Source organism: Ipomoea nil, unplaced genomic scaffold, assembly GCF_001879475.1.
Source record: "Ipomoea nil cultivar Tokyo-kokei standard unplaced genomic scaffold, Asagao_1.1 scaffold2279, whole genome shotgun sequence".
Taxonomy (NCBI): Eukaryota; Viridiplantae; Streptophyta; class Magnoliopsida; order Solanales; family Convolvulaceae; genus Ipomoea; species Ipomoea nil.
The window spans coordinates 3,437,404-3,455,130 of NW_017618707.1; the positions used below are offsets into that span (position 1 = coordinate 3,437,404).

At 37.8% G+C, this 17,727-nt stretch overlaps 1 protein-coding gene and 1 non-coding gene across 2 annotated transcripts; one reads left to right on the forward strand and one right to left on the reverse strand.

Moving 5' to 3' along the window:
* The first annotated feature begins 1,868 nt into the window (after nucleotides 1–1,868).
* LOC109150369 (GDSL esterase/lipase At4g10955-like) lies at nucleotides 1,869–4,097 on the forward strand. Its single transcript, XM_019298277.1, has 2 exons — nucleotides 1,869–2,327; nucleotides 2,947–4,097. Exons 1-2 carry the CDS (start codon nucleotides 2,122–2,124, stop codon nucleotides 3,938–3,940), a joined length of 1,200 nt encoding a protein of 399 aa, XP_019153822.1. The 5' UTR covers nucleotides 1,869–2,121; the 3' UTR covers nucleotides 3,941–4,097.
* Nucleotides 4,098–4,437: 340 nt separating this feature from the next.
* Nucleotides 4,438–4,510, reverse strand: TRNAR-ACG. Its single transcript has one exon. It is a non-coding gene; the product is annotated as a tRNA-Arg (tRNA).
* Between the last annotated feature and the right edge of the window lie 13,217 nt (nucleotides 4,511–17,727).

A 17,727-nucleotide genomic window follows, 5' to 3' on the forward strand; every position in this document is an offset into this window, starting at 1 on the left:
GTTTGCTTTTATTGTGCAAATTCTGTTTTCTTTACGATTCATATTAGAGCGCAAAAAAAATATTAAAATCTCAGAATTTACGATCAATTCATTCAATATTTCCTTTTTTAGAGGACAATTTCTCACATTTAAATTATGTATTATATATACTAATACCCTCCCCCCCCCCCCCCCCCCCCCCCAAAAAAAAAAAAAATCTGGAAATCTTGATTCAAACTCTTCACTATTGGGTGAAAGACGCTTCTTCTTTGCATCTATTACGATTCTTTCTCCACGAGTATTACAATTTTAATATTTTCATTACTCCAAAGAGGTCTCGTTCCCTTTTTTCAAAGATAAATCAAAGATTTTTCTTCTTCTTATATAACTATTATGTATGTGAATATGAATCTATTTTTTTATTTCTCCGTAACCAATCTCTTCATTTACTATCAACCAGTTTTGGAGCCCTTTTTGAACCCCCAACCTCATGCTTAAGGAACGAGGTACTGAACCACCACGCCAACCGCATGATTAAGGGACATAACGGTGATGCTTCCATGTGAGGAGTAGTGAATTTCACTTGTCACTCAAAATGTAACTATTAATATATTTTCTTTTCATATCAAAATATTATTCACTTTTCTAAAATAAGCAGCACAATTTCTTACACTATTTGTTTAAAAACAAAACCAACAACTTAAAAAAAATACAGAAAAAAGGAGAAAAAGTTATCCACTGTTTTTAGGAACGAAGAGAAAAATATGCATGTTTACACCAATATTATACTACTATCAAATTCTTTAAAAATATTATTTTCACTGAATTAATACCCAAAATAGTGGTTTTTTTCAATTTCGACCTAAACAACTTTAGTGGCCTAATGTAGTCCCAAACTTTTGTGTATTTTCTCAATTTAATTTAATCATCCGTTTATTATTACGTCAAATTGGTGTTAAATAAAGGAACAATTCAATAATCTCAATATTGGTCTCTCTTTAGTCTCAGTCCTACGAAATGCGAAATCCTTCTTTCTTTTACGAATTACTTCCAGACCTGGGAATCAAATTTTATATTTACTGATTTGAGAGTAATTCTGGCATTTCTGGGAGTAATTCATAAAAGAAAGATGAATTTCGTACTTCACATGTCTAGAAGTAATGAGATGCCACTATTGAAATTATTGAATTATTCCCCTATTTAACACCAAATGGCCGGAATAAAAAACGAAGGGCTAAATTGAAAATGAAAACACAAAAGTTTGTGAACAATAATTGTGACTACATTAGATCACCAAAATCGTTTAGGAAAAAATTGAGAAAAAAAAATTATAGTATTAACTATGTTCTCACTCATAATCAGTAACATGACTATACTTTTTAACTCTTTTTTTTTTACTGATGAAATTAAAAATTTGATTAATGAATATTAAAAGGTAAAAAGAAACTTTAACATTACTCTTATCAAAATTATGTGTATTAAATATGATAATCATTTTTGAAATTGAGAGTATCACATTAAATAACAAATATATGTAATAATAACAACAACCAAATATGGTAATCTGTAATGATAAGATATGTTGTCTCCATTGGATTCTAATTTCTAAAATGCTTTGGGAGTGGTGGTGGGGTTCTAGAGAGAGAGAGAGAGAGCCAAAATGTGACCGTTAGAACTTGAATGCCACTTGCTCAAGTTTCAACTCTATTGAATCTAAGGCATTTCCAAAGTATAATATTATATTATACAGATACCAACTTGAAAATTTTCATTTAATTCAATCAAATTTTATTAATTCGTGATAATAAAAAAAAATTAGTCAAGTGAGAATAATTAATAAATATAGAGATTTAATTATTTAAAACACTTTGCATTCCATTTTCAAATTTTCACCATAAATAACCGATATCCTCTTCACTCTTCAGATCAACGTAATCCAGCCTCCACCCACCTGAATCCCAACATTAAATTTCAAGAATCCGATGTGGGCATGAAGAAACCTTAGAACCCATCGCTCTCCGCCTCTCTTTCTTCCTTAAAGTTCCTTCCTTTTTTTTTTTTTTTATATCTTCTCCGAAGTCTTTCTTAGAGCATTTTGGGCATTACAGTGTGGTGTGAGTAAGTGTATACACAGAAACGGTAATGGCGAAGAGGAGTGCGGAGGAGGAGGTGGAGGTGTGGGATGATGATGTGATTACAATGACTTTGGAAGGGGAGAAGGTGATAGTGAAGGAGATGATAAACAAGGAGGACGAGTCTGAGTCTGAGTCTCATCCATATGCGTTTCATGTATCAGGGCCTCGCAATGTTTCCTCACCCAATTGGAGAGACCTCATTAACTCCAGTTGGTCAGTGCCCATTTTCAGATTTGTTTTTAAATTTTTGAATTTTTTGGGCTGAGATATTGGTATACATACATAATTACATTTCTGAGATTGATATGGTTTTGTGTTTGTGGTCCTAATCTTGGGGTTTTATGGTTTATTGCTGTCTTCTTTGTGTTAATTTTGGTTTGATTAACTATTCTTGTACAAAAAAACTAGAAAGATGCCAAATCTGAGAGTCTTGGTTCTCTTTTCCTTGCCTCTTTATAGAACCATATGAGTGTAGATAGAAGCTACCTATCAGCTCTAAGATTTTATGTTTCAATGATCATATGAGTTTGCTTCTGCTATTTGATCTTGCTTGCACAAAAGAGGGTCAGTATAATGGAGAACAGTTGATGCATTATTTGGGATTTGGTAATTGCAATTTGTCTGTTCTGTTTATGTTTTTTGATTGATCAAGAATCATGGTTTATTGTTGACAGTTTTTTTAAAGGTTTAATGGTGCATCTTATTTGTGTCATGAACTAAATTGAAGAAACTGTTTTGTTTTCTGAACTTTGGACTCCATTAAAAGACAGATCCTCTTCTTTGGAAGCAATTTGATCCTTTAGGACTAAAATTGTGGCATTTACATATACAGGAAGGATGCAAATTATAAAAGGACAGTAATTGCTTGCTTTATCCAAGCAATTTACTTGCTTGAGTTAGACAGGCAAGAAAACAGGAAGGAAGAAAACGAACTTGCCCCGAAATGGTGGATACCCTTCAAGTACAGGCTGGTCGAGACGCTGATAGATGAAAGGGATGGGTCGATATTTGGCGCGATATTGGAATGGGATCGAGCAGCAGCTCTGGGTGATCTCGTGTTCATAAGACCGAGTGGTGCACCGAGAGCTGTCTTGGCTCTACGAGGAACGCTTCTCAAAGGCCCCACGATGAGAAGGGACATTGAAGACGATCTCCGTTTCCTAGCTTGGGAAAGCCTAAAGGGATCTGTCAGGTTTAGCTGTGCTATGCAGGCGCTCAAATCGCTTATTGGCAAATTCGGGAGCAACAACGTGTGCATTGCAGGTCACTCCCTCGGGGCCGGCTTTGCTCTACAAGTGGGAAAAGCGTTAGCCAAAGAAGGTATATACGTAGAGGCACATCTCTTCAACCCACCCTCGGTTTCACTAGCCATGAGTCTGAGGAACATAGGAGAAAAGGCCGGTTTTGTTTGGAAGAGGTTCAAATCAATGCTCCCTTCGGGCTCTGAGGCTCAAACCATCTCTGAAGAAAGTGCAACAAAGCCATTCCAATTTGGCAGCTTAAAGCAATGGGTGCCACATTTGTACATCAACAATAGCGACTACATTTGTTGCTCATACACCGATCAAGATGAAGCACAGAACAGAAACCAGGGTGATAAAGAGAATACAAAACCGTCGAATGGGCAAGTTGCTGCTAAACTTTTCCTGTCATCAAAGGGGAAGCAGAAGTTTCTCGAGGCGCATGGAATAGAGCAATGGTGGTCCGACAACTTGGAGCTGCAAATGGCTCTGAATAGCAGCAGGCTGATAAGCCAGCAGCTGAAATCTTTGTATAGCCTCCCCCCTACCTCAAGACAAACAGCGGCTAAACCCCCCAAGAGTTAGGAGTGGGTAAGAATCCCAGCAAATGACTCATTTTCAATCACATTACTATAGTGTTGTTCATACTAATTCTTGTTTCACCTTATTGATTGTTAAATCAACTGATTGCTGGTGCCTGCTGTCTCATCAATTTTTAATGAAATATTTTTCCTTGTTAGTATGATGCCTTGCACTTTATAGATCATCCTAATAGTTTATACTACCACTTTAGTATGATGTATGCACATTTCGTCCCTTTCTCCAAACGTGAACAATCGTCACCATTTTCAGGCTCGCGATCATCCTTTTTCATTGTCCACCATAGTATCAATATTCTGGTTGATGAGAAAATCTTTGGCCATGATCTTGACAATCGCTTCTGAGTCCAATTCTATCACCACTTTGATCCAACCTATAGCCTTGATTAGTTTAGATCTCTTCCCAAAAAAATTGGCTCTTTGGAGAATGGTTGAGTGAGGCCAGGCCAGCACAGGGGGAATGGATGAAGCAAAAAGTAAAGGCGACTCCACTGGGAATCGAACCCAGAATCTCTGGTTTCGTAGACCAGCGCCTTATCCATTGGGCCATGGAGTCTTGTTGTTGGTATTGATCTCTTTTTTCTTTTAAACTATGTTTCATACACCCTAATGCATGAAAGATGATCCAGTCTAATGTGGAATTTGTATTTAGAATAATGCTTATTTTTCAGTATATTTTTACCTCCTATAATTTCTCCTTGATATTGTTCAATTAAAGAACAACTAAATAAAACAAGGTTGTCTCTTGGGACTAACTTAATTAGTTCAACCTTATTAATTATAGGTAATAAAAATTCTTGAACGCAAAGTGTATAGATAAGAGATATCAAATATATTTTGGGAGAAGAGATATCAAATATATCACAAGAAAAGTAAATATTTGTTGGCGTTGAATGACTAATTAATTTCTATTACCATTTAACTATTAGACTGAGATTTATGATGTATCGTCCGTAGGGATTCATTTATTTCTTTTTGCACATATCATTATCAACGTCACTCACATTAAAATGTAGTTTTTCTTTTCATCCTTGTATATAAACGAAAAAGAAATTCACTTTAAGGGAAGATTAAAATGTTTACCTCATTCAGTTTGCTTCTCAAAATCAACGTTATTTATTTCCAATCAACATTTTAAAGCATTTTGTTACATTAGTGTTGGGCGGAGGCTAGTGAAAGGTCAAGTCCAACACCAGGTGGTCAGGGATAGTTGGGCGGAAGCCTGAAGGGCTAAACCTAACACCCTACTTAAAGTTGCGCATTCGCTATAAGCTATAGTTTTTGGTGTAGTGATGAGCGCTTGATCCTAACATGATATCAGAGTCAGGTCATGAATTCGAGTCCAACACCAGATGACTAAGGGTATTAGGACTTTGTATTCTAGGCACACTAGAATTCATTCTCCCAAAGGGAACTATAATGCATAGTTTCTTTAATATAGTACTTTTTTTTTTTTTTTGAAGAGTCTTAATAGTACTTAAATTTGCTCAACTTATAATAATATATTGGTGTTTAGATCATCATACAATTATATATACCATAGGATCAAAATTAAAGTAAAATTTCATTTTGGATGTGAACTAAGGTTGTAATTAACACAGTAAATTAAAATAAAAAGCGATACAATTAAACTTTTTTTCCATTGATCATTGTGATTTGATCTCTAATACATTTTCCATTGATTAATCGTGGCCAGTGCTAACTGTACTACTGCTTCAATAATATTCCTTAAGCTTTACGAAATATTGCAAAATACGAAAATTGATACAATATGTATGCACACATTTTCCTTAACAAAGAAACTACGCCACACTTTCATAAGTTTCATTGACTTCATGTTAAATTACTTAGCTTAATTAATGTGATTATGAGAGTAAAGAGTGGGCCCATTATAATATCAGTCATTATATTATAGACCGCGGTGCACACATGCACCGCGGTAAAAAACGGCGTTGTTTCTTTAAGTAAAGAAACGACCCGCCGTTATAGTTAACGGAGTCCGCTTGTTTGGTGTATTAGACACCAACTGACACTACAGTATATCTAAACCGACACTGCAGTTATATCAAAATGATACTGTAGTTATAGTGAAATGAAACTGCAGTGTATATAAAATGAAACTGAATAACATTTCACATATTTGAGTGTATATTGTACAATGAAGCTGTAATTATATCAAAATGATCATGTAGTTGTGTTTTAATGAAACTATAGTGTATATAAAATAAAATTAAATAACATTTTCACATATTTGAGTCTATAAATATTGAATGAAACTATAGTTATATCGAAATGAAACTGTAGTTGTATTGTATTAGGCAGTTAGAATTCATAGCCTAGCTTAGCCTGGTCTTCAGCTTATATAGCTAATATTCTGTTATAGCTTATGTATATAAACCCACGCAGTGTATCTCTCAAAGTGTGAATGAAAATATATTTTTCCCAAGATATCCTCTTCAATCTGGTATCAGTTTCAAAGCCATCGTTCCTTTCCTCCTTTTTTTTTTCTTCGATCCTTCATGGCCACTGCTTCCAACAGCAACTCCCAACCGGCCGATTCTTCACCGGCCGAAGACGCACAGGCGATCACCCCCGCTGCCGTTGCAACCACCACACCGCCTTCGAATGTGCTTCACCAGGCACATCACTACGTGTCAATTAAGCTGACCGCCACGAACTACTTGTTCTGGAGAGCGCAGCTTGTGCCGTTTCTTCGGGGACAGAACCTGTTCGGTTTCGTCGACGGCACCTCCACTTGTCCACCGGAATGTGTAGTTGCGTCCTCTGCCGATGCGCCGCCGGTGGTAAATCCTCTGCATGCTCAGTGGATACAACAAGACCAATCCATCCTGAGTATGCTATTCTCATCACTCGCTGAAGAAGTCTTGTACCTCGCTATAGGCCACTGTACGTCGCGTGCAGTATGGGTGGCACTAGAGACGGCACTCGGTTCCTCATCGCGTACAAGGTCGCTCAGCTTGTTGGCTCAACTTCAGAACCTCCGACAAGGAGATTCATCCCCCACGGAGTATCTCAGCCGCGCTCAGGTTCTCGTTGAGCAACTCCATCAGGCCGGACGACCGGTAAGTCTTGGCGAGCAGAACCTCCATGTTTTCAGGGGTCTGCGATCGGAGTACCGTGCGCTGGTGGCTTCCCTCACATCCAAAAGTGCACCGTTGACATTACCTGAAGTAGCTGATCTCCTCTCCACGCATCAATATCTGTTCGCAGATGAAGCCCCGCCGGCGCTGCCCCAGTTTCCGTCAGCTCTCTTCACACAGCAGCCACCAGCGGCGAATCATCCAGAAGGTAACTGCGGTCGTGGCCGTAATCACAGAGGACAACGCGGACGTGGCCAGCGCGGACGTGGAGGAATTCGTTGCCAAATATGTGACATCCCCGGACACACAGCTTTGACGTGCTACCGGAGGTACAGTGACGCTAACGCCATTCGCCCGCCGCAACAAGCCTGGACGCGATCATCTCCTCCACGTGCCAATGTGGCCTATCAACAACCGCCTCAAGAAGATTTCAACACGGCTCCGTTCAATAATGTATGGATTCCCGACTCCGGGGCAAATGCGCATGCTACACCGAATTCTGGGGTCCTACAAGACATTGAACCATATACGGGGACCGAGAACTTGAAGGTTGGCGATGGCACAGGTTTGTCAATCCTGCGTACAGGTTCAGTTTCTATTACTACTCCGTTTCGGTCACTGTCTCTAAATAAAATCTTGCACGTCCCACAATTGCGTGCCTCTTTGTTATCCGTACACAAATTTACACGGGATAACAATGTTTATTTCGAGTTTCATCCTTATTGTTTTCTTGTGAAGGACCGTGTTACCCACCAAACGCTCCTTAGAGGTCCCAACGAAGGTGTCCTATACTCGCTCAATGTGTCATCTCCAACTGCCCTTCTGTCTGCTAGAACGTCAGCTCAAGTCTGGCATAAACGCCTCGGTCACCCGCATAATCAAGTTCTTCGTCAAGTTCTGTCTAGTTGTCCAGTTAATAATTCTGTAAACTCCTTGAATAATGTCTGTACTGCATGTCAAATGGGGAAGTCCACTCGCTTTCCCTTGTCGCAAATTAAGCATTCCACCACTTCCGTTCTTGAATTAATCTACACGGATATTTGGGGACCTTCATCGGTCATCACGACTGAAGGTTTTAAATATTTTGTACTATTTGTAGATGACTATTCAAGATATGTGTGGTATTATCCGATGAAAAATAAAACAGACATTTACTCAATATTTACACATTTTCGTGCCTTAGTCGAAAGATATTTCTCCACTCAAATTAAAAGTATCCAATCTGACCTAGGTGGTGAATACCGAAAATTACACTCGGTGTTTGCTGCTGCAGGTATCTTACATCGACAGTCATGTGCACACACACATGAACAAAATGGCCTAGTTGAACGTAGGCATCGTCATATAGTCGAGACTGGTCTGTCTCTATTAGCCCACAGTCATGTTCCACATAAATATTGGCATTTTACATTCGAATCAACTGTCTATTTAATCAGTCGAATGCCCACCACTGTTCTCCATAATCAAAGTCCGTACTTCTTACTGTTTCATAAGTCTCCGAACTATGCCTTTTTAAAGGTGTTCGGTTGTGAATGCTTTTAGTGCTTGCGTCCTTACAACGCACATAAAATGGAGTTCAGGTCTGTGTCATGTGTTTTTCTGGGTTACCCCGATTCGTTTAATGGTTACAGGTGCTTAGACAGAGCAACGGGGCGGGTGTATATTGCTCGTCATGTCAGGTTCAATGAGGATGTATTCCCCTATCAACACATCCCGGAGCTACCGCAACAGTGTGACACTAATACCGGTCATTTGACGTGGGCATGTGCCCAGATTGCACAACCTGCGGTTAATAGTGCACCACCGTCCCAGCAGGTACATAGACCACCCGGAGACTCATCAACCAGTGGGGCTCAACCAATACACTGTTTGCAGCCTTCGGCGGAAAATGCGACAGATTCCTCTTACCGGCCGACTACATCAACGTCAACTGCACCTCGTACTCGCCGAAAACGCTCCCCTACTCGGAAGCATGTTATGCACCTTCGTGACACAACGAATCAGCAGCGGCGACCTCCCAGAGCCATGATTGCCTCTGTTGACGACGACGAACCGTCATGCCATTCTCAAGCCGTAAGAAGTCCACACTGGCGCAACGCAATGGATGCTGAGTTTAATGCTCTTCTCCACAATAACACGTGGAAATTAGTTCCTTTTCATAATTCAATGAATTTAATAGGTAGCAAATGGGTGTATCGCATAAAACGGAAGTCTGATGGATCGGTCGAACGGTTTAAAGCCCGCCTGATCGCCAAAGGGTTCAACCAGGTTCCGGGTATTGACTATTCTGAAACATACAGTCCAGTCGTCAAACCAGCTACGGTTCGGCTTTTATTAGCCTATTCCGTGTCAAATGATTGGGTTATGAAGCAGCTGGATGTCCATAATGCGTTCTTAAACGGACACATTACTGAAGACATTTATATGCGGCAACCACCCGGCTATGCCGATCCAAACTACCCCAATCATGTCTGTAAACTCCAGCGATCATTGTATAGCCTCAAACAGGCACCCCGGGCATGGTTTACAAGGTTGCAAGAGTTCCTGGTGTCAGTTGGGTTCCGGCCCTCAAAGACTGACGTGTCCCTGTTTATTTATGATTCCGGACAAGTCCGTCTTTATATACTGGTGTATGTAGATGACATTCTCTTGCTAGGGAATGACAGCTCACAGGTGAAGTCCATATTGGAGCAACTCGCCGCGACGTTCAGGATTCGCGATCTAGGACAACCACGGTTCTTTCTCGGCATTGAGGCTTTATACACCAGCGGTGCGGTTTTCTTATCCCAACGACGGTATATGACTGAACTCCTTCGCAAAGCTGGAATGGACTCTTGCAAACCACTCGCTACTCCCATGACCACCACCACGGCAGCGACTGATGGTGATTTGGCGCCATTGGATGATCCGACTCTATACCGCCAGCTAGTTGGGTCCCTGATGTACCTTCTGATCACGAGGCCAGACTTGTCATTTGCGGTCAACTGGCTGTGTCAATTCATGCACAGTCCTAAAGAAGACAATTGGGCTGCGCTGAAACGTGTTTTACGTTATGTGAAAGGCACCCTCTCACTTAGTCTTCGGCTTACGCATGCAGTATCTCCAGTGGTTCATGCCTTTTCAGACTCTGACTGGGCCGGATGCTCGGTGGATAGGAAGTCAACAGCTGATTATGCAGTGTTTCTTGGGCCCAACTTAATTTCATGGGGCTCGAAGAAACAAAGGACTGTGGCCCGCTCCTCGACCGAGGCCGAGTACAAGGCCCTTGCAGATGTCTCCGCTGAGGTAGTTTGGGTTCAGTCTCTCCTCCGGGATCTTGCCTTGGATTGTCCCACAACTCCGGTGCTCTGGTGTGATAATCTCGGCGCAACCTATCTTTGTTCAAACCCAGTATTTCATGCGAGAACTAAGCACGTCGAGGTAGACTATCACTTTGTTCGGGACAAAGTCGCATCAGGTGTGCTTAAAGTGAATTTTGTGTCCACTCATGATCAGCTGGCCGACATTCTCACCAAACCGCTTGCGGTGACTCGGTTCACTGACCTGCGTTTCAAGCTTGGCGTCGTTCTCACTGACCTGCGTTTCAAGCTTGGCGTCGTTCCGTGTCCGCCTTCCGCTTGAGGGGGGTGTATTAGGCAGTTAGAATTCATAGCCTAGCTTAGCCTGGTCTTCAGCTTATATAGCTAATATTCTGTTATAGCTTATGTATATAAACCCACGCAGTGTATCTCTCAAAGTGTGAATGAAAATATATTTTTCCCAACATATCTTCTTCAATCTATTGAACTGAAACTGCAGTGGAGTTTTTTGCACTTTTGGTCCCACGACTATAGTGGCACTAGCAGAATTGATCAACAACTTTTGAACCTTGCAATTTTAGTCCATGACTATTGATTTTTTTGCACAAATGGTCCTTCCGGCCACTTTTCCGTCAAAATTCCACCGGGAAAAAAATTCTCCATTTTTAACAGGGCTAAAATTGACATTTTACTTATCTCAACAATATATATATATATATATATATATATATATATATATATATATATATATATAAGCGATTGCATTTGAGAATCTCCGCCGCTTCTCTCGCCGAAAATCTATAAAGCGAAGCTTTTCCGATGTCTTCGAATGATCCGGCAGGCGTGCTGGCTCCGCCTCCAATGCTGCTACAGAATAACCCAACTAGCCCAGGGAACGCCACGGCCGCTCCACCGCTTACTGACAGCCCTGCCTACTGCAGGAACTCCGCCGCCTGGGGCAGTAGTATGTAGCCCAGTAATATTGTATGTACTATGTAGTCAAATGTTAATTTTTTTTCTTTTTTTTGTTGAGATAAGTAAAATGTTAATTTTAGCCCTGTTAAAAATGGAGAATTTTTTTTCCCATGGAATTTGACGGAAAAGTGGCCGGAAGGACCATTTTTGCAAAAAAAAATCAATAGTCGTGGACTAAACTTGCAAGGTTCAAAAGTCGTGGATCAATTCTGCTAGTGCCACTATAGTCGTGGGACCAAAAGTGCAAAAAACTCAACTGCAGTGTATACAAAATGACACTGAATAACAGGGTTACTTTTTGCGAAAGGGTGCAAAACGGTTGTGAACAAAGAAAATTGAATAAAATATAATAATATTCAAGATTCTGGTTACATGTCAAATATCAATGCGGTGTGGGTACAAGTCTCTGGGATGTCCTCTGATTCTTCAATTGATGTCTTGAACACTCCACCATTGAAGGGCCTCCGGGTTTCAAGTGGCTTGATCTTCAAAGAAGGGCTTGAATATATAGCTTGTTCTTCTTAAAGGGCCTCCGGGTTCAAATGGCTTGATCTTCAATGGAGGTTTGGATCAATAGGCATAGGCATGATCATTAAGGAGGAGAGACTTCTACTTTCAGTATCACATTTTTATGTGATCCTGAATAATATTTTTCTAGATGATTACATCACTTTTCCTAGGATGTATGTGATTACATAGAAATGAAATGCCCTATTTATAGTTGTAGGATAGAGAGTTTTGATAAGCTCAAACTCTTTTGATATTATCTAATTAACAAATTAGATAATATCAATATTATCCAAAATATTCAAATATATTCAAATATACTTATATTGATAAATAATCAATATTTATCAAAATTTAAGTGTCTACAACGGCGAAAAACAAACACCGTTTCTTTTCATTTAACAAAAGGACGCGCAGTGCATGATTGATCATGCACCGTGGTGCATGATATAATTTTCCTTATAATATCTGCATCAAAATTTTGCGTGGAAGAATAATAGTTGGGACTTGGAAATAGAGCAAATTATATCGTGCACCGCGGTGCATAATTGATTATGCACCGAGCTTCAAAACGACATCGTTTTGTTTAATGAAAAGAAACGGCACCCGTTTCGTGCCGTTCTGCAAAAAGTAACTCTGTTATTCAATTTCATTTTGTATACACTGCAGTTTCAGTTCAACACAACTACAGTTTCATTTCGATATAACTACAGTTTCATTCGATATTTATACACTCAAATATGTGAAAATGTTATTTTATTTTATTTTATATGCACTATAGTTTCATTAAAACACAACTACATGATCATTTCGTTATAACTACAGCTTCATTGCACAATATACACTCAAATATGTGAAATGCTATTTAGTTTCATTTAATATACACTGCAGTTTCATTTCACCACAACTACAGTATCATTTTGATATAACTGCAGTTTCATTTGATAATATATAAAATAATACTTGAGGCAGTGTCGGTTTAGATACACCGTAGTGTCAGTTTAGATACACTGTAGCTTCAGTTAGTAATTAACACACACAAAAATGCGCGCTCCGTTAACGGTAACGGCAAAAGAAATGGTACCGTTTTAACCGCGGTCCACGATATAACGACTGTGAAAATAGATAATGAAAGTACACATAGTATTTTACGACAAAATATCAAAATGAAAAGATAGGTGTACTATCTCTATCTCTCATCTCTGCATCTCTGTACAAAATATGCACACTACATACAGAAGAACCTGTATTTTATGTACTCTACCCATAACATGCTCATAATTTCCTAGATCGAACTCTATATAACAACAATAATAATCTGGTTCACAATCTCACCTATAGAATATATATGGTTAAAATTTAATCACAATTAATTAAGTTACAACAATTTTACCTCGCAAATTCAACCAAATAATATTCTTTAGGTGCGATCGTGAACCGGACTGACTCGATCACCTACGTACATGATCGATGGAAGTCTGTATATGTATCTAGTACTGGATTATTGGATAATCATCGTACGAACAACATATGTCGTAATCGAACACAGACAACCCTACTTCTTGTTGAGATATGAATGGAGCGCAGACATCATCGTCGCATGATGAACCGAGAGAATTATCAAAAGAGCATAGATCCGTCGCAAAAGCCCAGGGTTCCAAATTGTTGCGCTCTGGGAACTCATAAACCATGTTGAAAGCCTCTTCCATGCACGGAATATCAACGGGGATTTCATGAACAGATGAATTATTATTGTTGTCCATACACAACTCGTCTAGGGTAGGTTCTTGGTACCTAGGATGATGATGAACAAGATCTTCAAGATTATTATGTGTTATGGGGGTGGGTGGCGTCGCCGGAGATGACACCGGAGAGCCGTTGCCGGTGAGTTGCTGGACGAGAGTCTTGAAGTTTGAAGAGTGTGTGATGTAAACTTTGGGTTTCAAGACTTTGATCAAGCTGCTTAGCTGGGGTTTCTTAATTTCAGCTACTTGACGATGATGATGATGATGATGATTCTTAGATATTTTGATGGATTTCTTGCCCATGGCGGCTTTAGTTTCTAGGAAAACTAGAGAGTTTGTGTGTCTTTCTTGGCCTAGAAATGTATGTTGTGTTTACACTTCCTTGCTTTCATCGAAGGTATCCTATGGGTTATATATATATATATATATATATATATAAGTGTATTCAAATTAGGACGACTATATTATAGAGGACTGTGAGGACAGATGTAGTGGTGTGCCATTAGTTTGTATGTCGTGTGCATGATCGAATGTAGTCGTGTACCATAATTTGTATGTCGTGTGCATAGATTTGTTAATTAATAAAGTATGAGTTCGAAACATGATGTTTACATGTATTCTTGTGTGCCATTGTGTATTAAATTGTGTGCATGATACTAATTTGTCGTGTGCCCATTATCTGTCCGCACAGCCATCTATATATTGATGTCCTCATTTGAACGCAACTATATATATATATATATATATATATATATATATATATATATATATATATATATATATATATATATATATATATATATATATATATATATAGGATTATTTTCAAATACAAACACCCCTTAAAATACAAATCTCCCTTAAAATACAAACTGTGTGCATGTAAGTGTGATAATGTGTGCACGAGCTAATTCCAGATATTTTTGGCAGTACGCTCAGTGTGCATGTAAGTATGTTAATGTGTGCACGGGCTTTGATGGATGGTTGTAATTTTTCCTCCTACGCGCTGTGTGCATGCAAGTATGTTAATGTGTGCACGAGCTTTGATGAATGATTGTGGTTTTTCCTCCTACGCGCTATGTGCATGTAAGTATGTTAATGTGTGCATGAGCTCATCTCAGAAATTGTTGGAAGTGTGCCCTGTGTGCATGTAAGTATGTTAATGTGTGCACGAGCTCAAGTTTTTATTTTAAGGGGAGTTTGTATTTTAAGGCGGTTTGTATTTGAATGCAACCCTATATATATATATATATATATATATATATATATATATATATATATATATAGGCCATGGGCGATCAAATGCTATCATGTTGTTAGGTGTAGTCATATGGTCAATTACAGACCATTAGATTAGATACACCAATGAATCACATAAATCAAGCGCGCACGTTCTCCTACCCAGGGAACTACAAGGGTAAACTCGTCATAGAGCACGGAATAAGGGAAATCACATTGTTGTGTGTTTTATTTGTGTAATTGATGCATTATCAGCCTTAATTACTTTGGTGTATTTGTAGATTTTCATTGGTGCCAAGTTCCGGTGCGGCAATGCCTTCCCGTGTGGTTAGTGCGGCCGACCAATTGTTATACAAATATACATCATCCATGTTATGAAATGCACAGCAAAAAACATACACAAATTAGGTACGCATCACCAAAAATGCGCCATTAGATATGAATAAATACACCATACAGTATTTGGGAATACATTATTGGTGTGTTTCACCGTGGTGCGTTTTATTACACTATTGGTGCATGTTGTCAACACTGTTGGTGTATTCTGGAATCCTGTCGCTATAAATTACCACTGTAATTATCATAACACCACCACTTACCAAAACGCGCGGAAATCCTCGAATCCTCAAAATTAGTCACTGTTGTTAGATTAAACTGATTCAACGACACAGATACAACCACACCGCCACACCTAATGACATGACCACATATGAGCGCTTATATATATATATATATATATATATATATATATATATATATATATATATATATATATGGGTTGACGAAGTTGATGGGGTTGCGGGGTTGAAGTGTAGCAGATCAGAGGTTGCGTAGGTGATGTTGGGAATTTGGACAGAATATGCTGAAAATGATGTTTTCTATATATTTCTTAGGTTAATTACTTAATTAAGACCAAAATATTAATAATAATGTATATCTAATATAAAGTTGCAATACCAAAGACGTTATGGTCTATTGGTACTATATATAGGCTCTGTTTGGCAGAGCTTATTTTAAGCTACTAATAAGCTATAAGCTCTGTTTGGAAATGTTCTTAAAATAAGCTCCTAGCTTAAAATAAGAGCTTATTTTGGAACGCTACTTTGGTTCTGTTTGGCAGAGCTTATTTAGGAGCTTATAACTTATTTTAAGCTACTAATAAGCTATAAACTCTGTTTGGTAATGTTCCTAAAATAAGCCCCTAGCTTAAAATAAGAGCTTATTTTGGAGCGCTACCTTAGGTAGCGTTTCAAAATAAGCTCCTAGCTTTCTAACTTTTTTTTCATCTTTATCCTTATTATTTTAAAGAAATGACATAATTTATCCCTTCCAATTAAAACTCTTTTCTCTTCTCCTTTATCCGCAACTTCCGTCGCAAATATTATTATTATTATTATTATTATTATTATTATTATTATTATTATTATTATTATTATTATTATTACAACAATATTGCTACTTCATTATGAGATGCTAGATCATGATTATGCTAGTAGTTTTATTTCAAAATGTTAATTTTTTTTAAGACAAAATGTTAAATTTTAATATGTAAAGAAACTAATTTAAATTTTATAAAGATGTCCTTTTTAGTCTTTTTACATTTATCATCTTATCAAAAAGCTAATTTTATCAAACACTTTCAATCATAACAGCTAACTTAACAGCTCTTCAGTTTTCAGCTCCGAATATATATAACCAGCGTGGTTGGCGTGAGTAGCCGTACACTCTCATTCCTTAAGAGATGTTTGGAGTCCGAATGGCCTCTCGTATGGAAAAATCAATCTAGCCAGCACTTAAATTTGTGCAAATTTCTTTTGTATTGTTTTTTTCTATATTAGATATTTTGTTGCAAACTTAAATTTATTTGGCACATATAATTTATAAATTTAAAAGTGGTCTATTAAACTCCAAATTATTAGTTGTGTTTTATGTGCCTTTGTTATTTTATATCTAAGTCAATATAAGTTATTAACAAGATGTTGGCCCAGTTTGATAACATAATTAGCTTATCATTCAATTTTGGCTTGTTTGATCACTATTAGTTGTTTGACTTGGTTAAACAGTCAATATGAGTGTTTGATTAATTGATTTTAGTAACAGTTTATTGCTCCAAAATACTAAAATTCACTACTAGAAATTCTGAAATTTCTGACCACTTGAAAGTTATCTTAAATCAAGTCGAAAGCCTTGTTCCGACCACTTTTGTTATCCAGAAAAACCCTTGTTGCTATTTCCGACCACTTTTTGCTTTCAACTTGATTTAAGATCACTTTCAGGTGGTCGGAAATTCAATAATTTTCAGTAGTGATTTAAAAAGCTTCTCAAAGCAGTTTTTTCAATCAACTTTTTGAGAAAGTCATTTTGCATGTAGTCAGCCATCAACTAACAACTAATTTATCAAATATTTTTCTATAATTAGCTAATGCTATCAATAACTAGTCAAACTCACTAACCAAATCAATTAACAGCTATCGGCTAACAACTATTTATTAAACAACTCCATTATGTTTGTGTTTGGATATGATATTTTTATGTTTATATGTGGTAAGGTACATTAGATATTTTAAAATATCTTCTTAAAAAAAATTTAAAAGAACTAAATGTTCGAAATAACTTTTTAGATAATTTAATTGTTATATTTTTATGCTAACATCAGAAATATTATTTAGTTTTCCTAACAAATTGTTCCGAGCTGAAATTATATTCCAGGAGTTTAATAGGCGGAAAACTAACAAATTATCAAGAAAAACGGGAAGATTAATTATTTTCTCATTCTATACCTATCGATCTTTCACGTCCAAGAGATATGAACGCGAGAGAATATGCCAATAATTGAAATTACAAGGACGCAGTTAGTTAAATGTAAACGTTAATTAGTCAATTCTTATGGCTAGATAGGAGAATTTA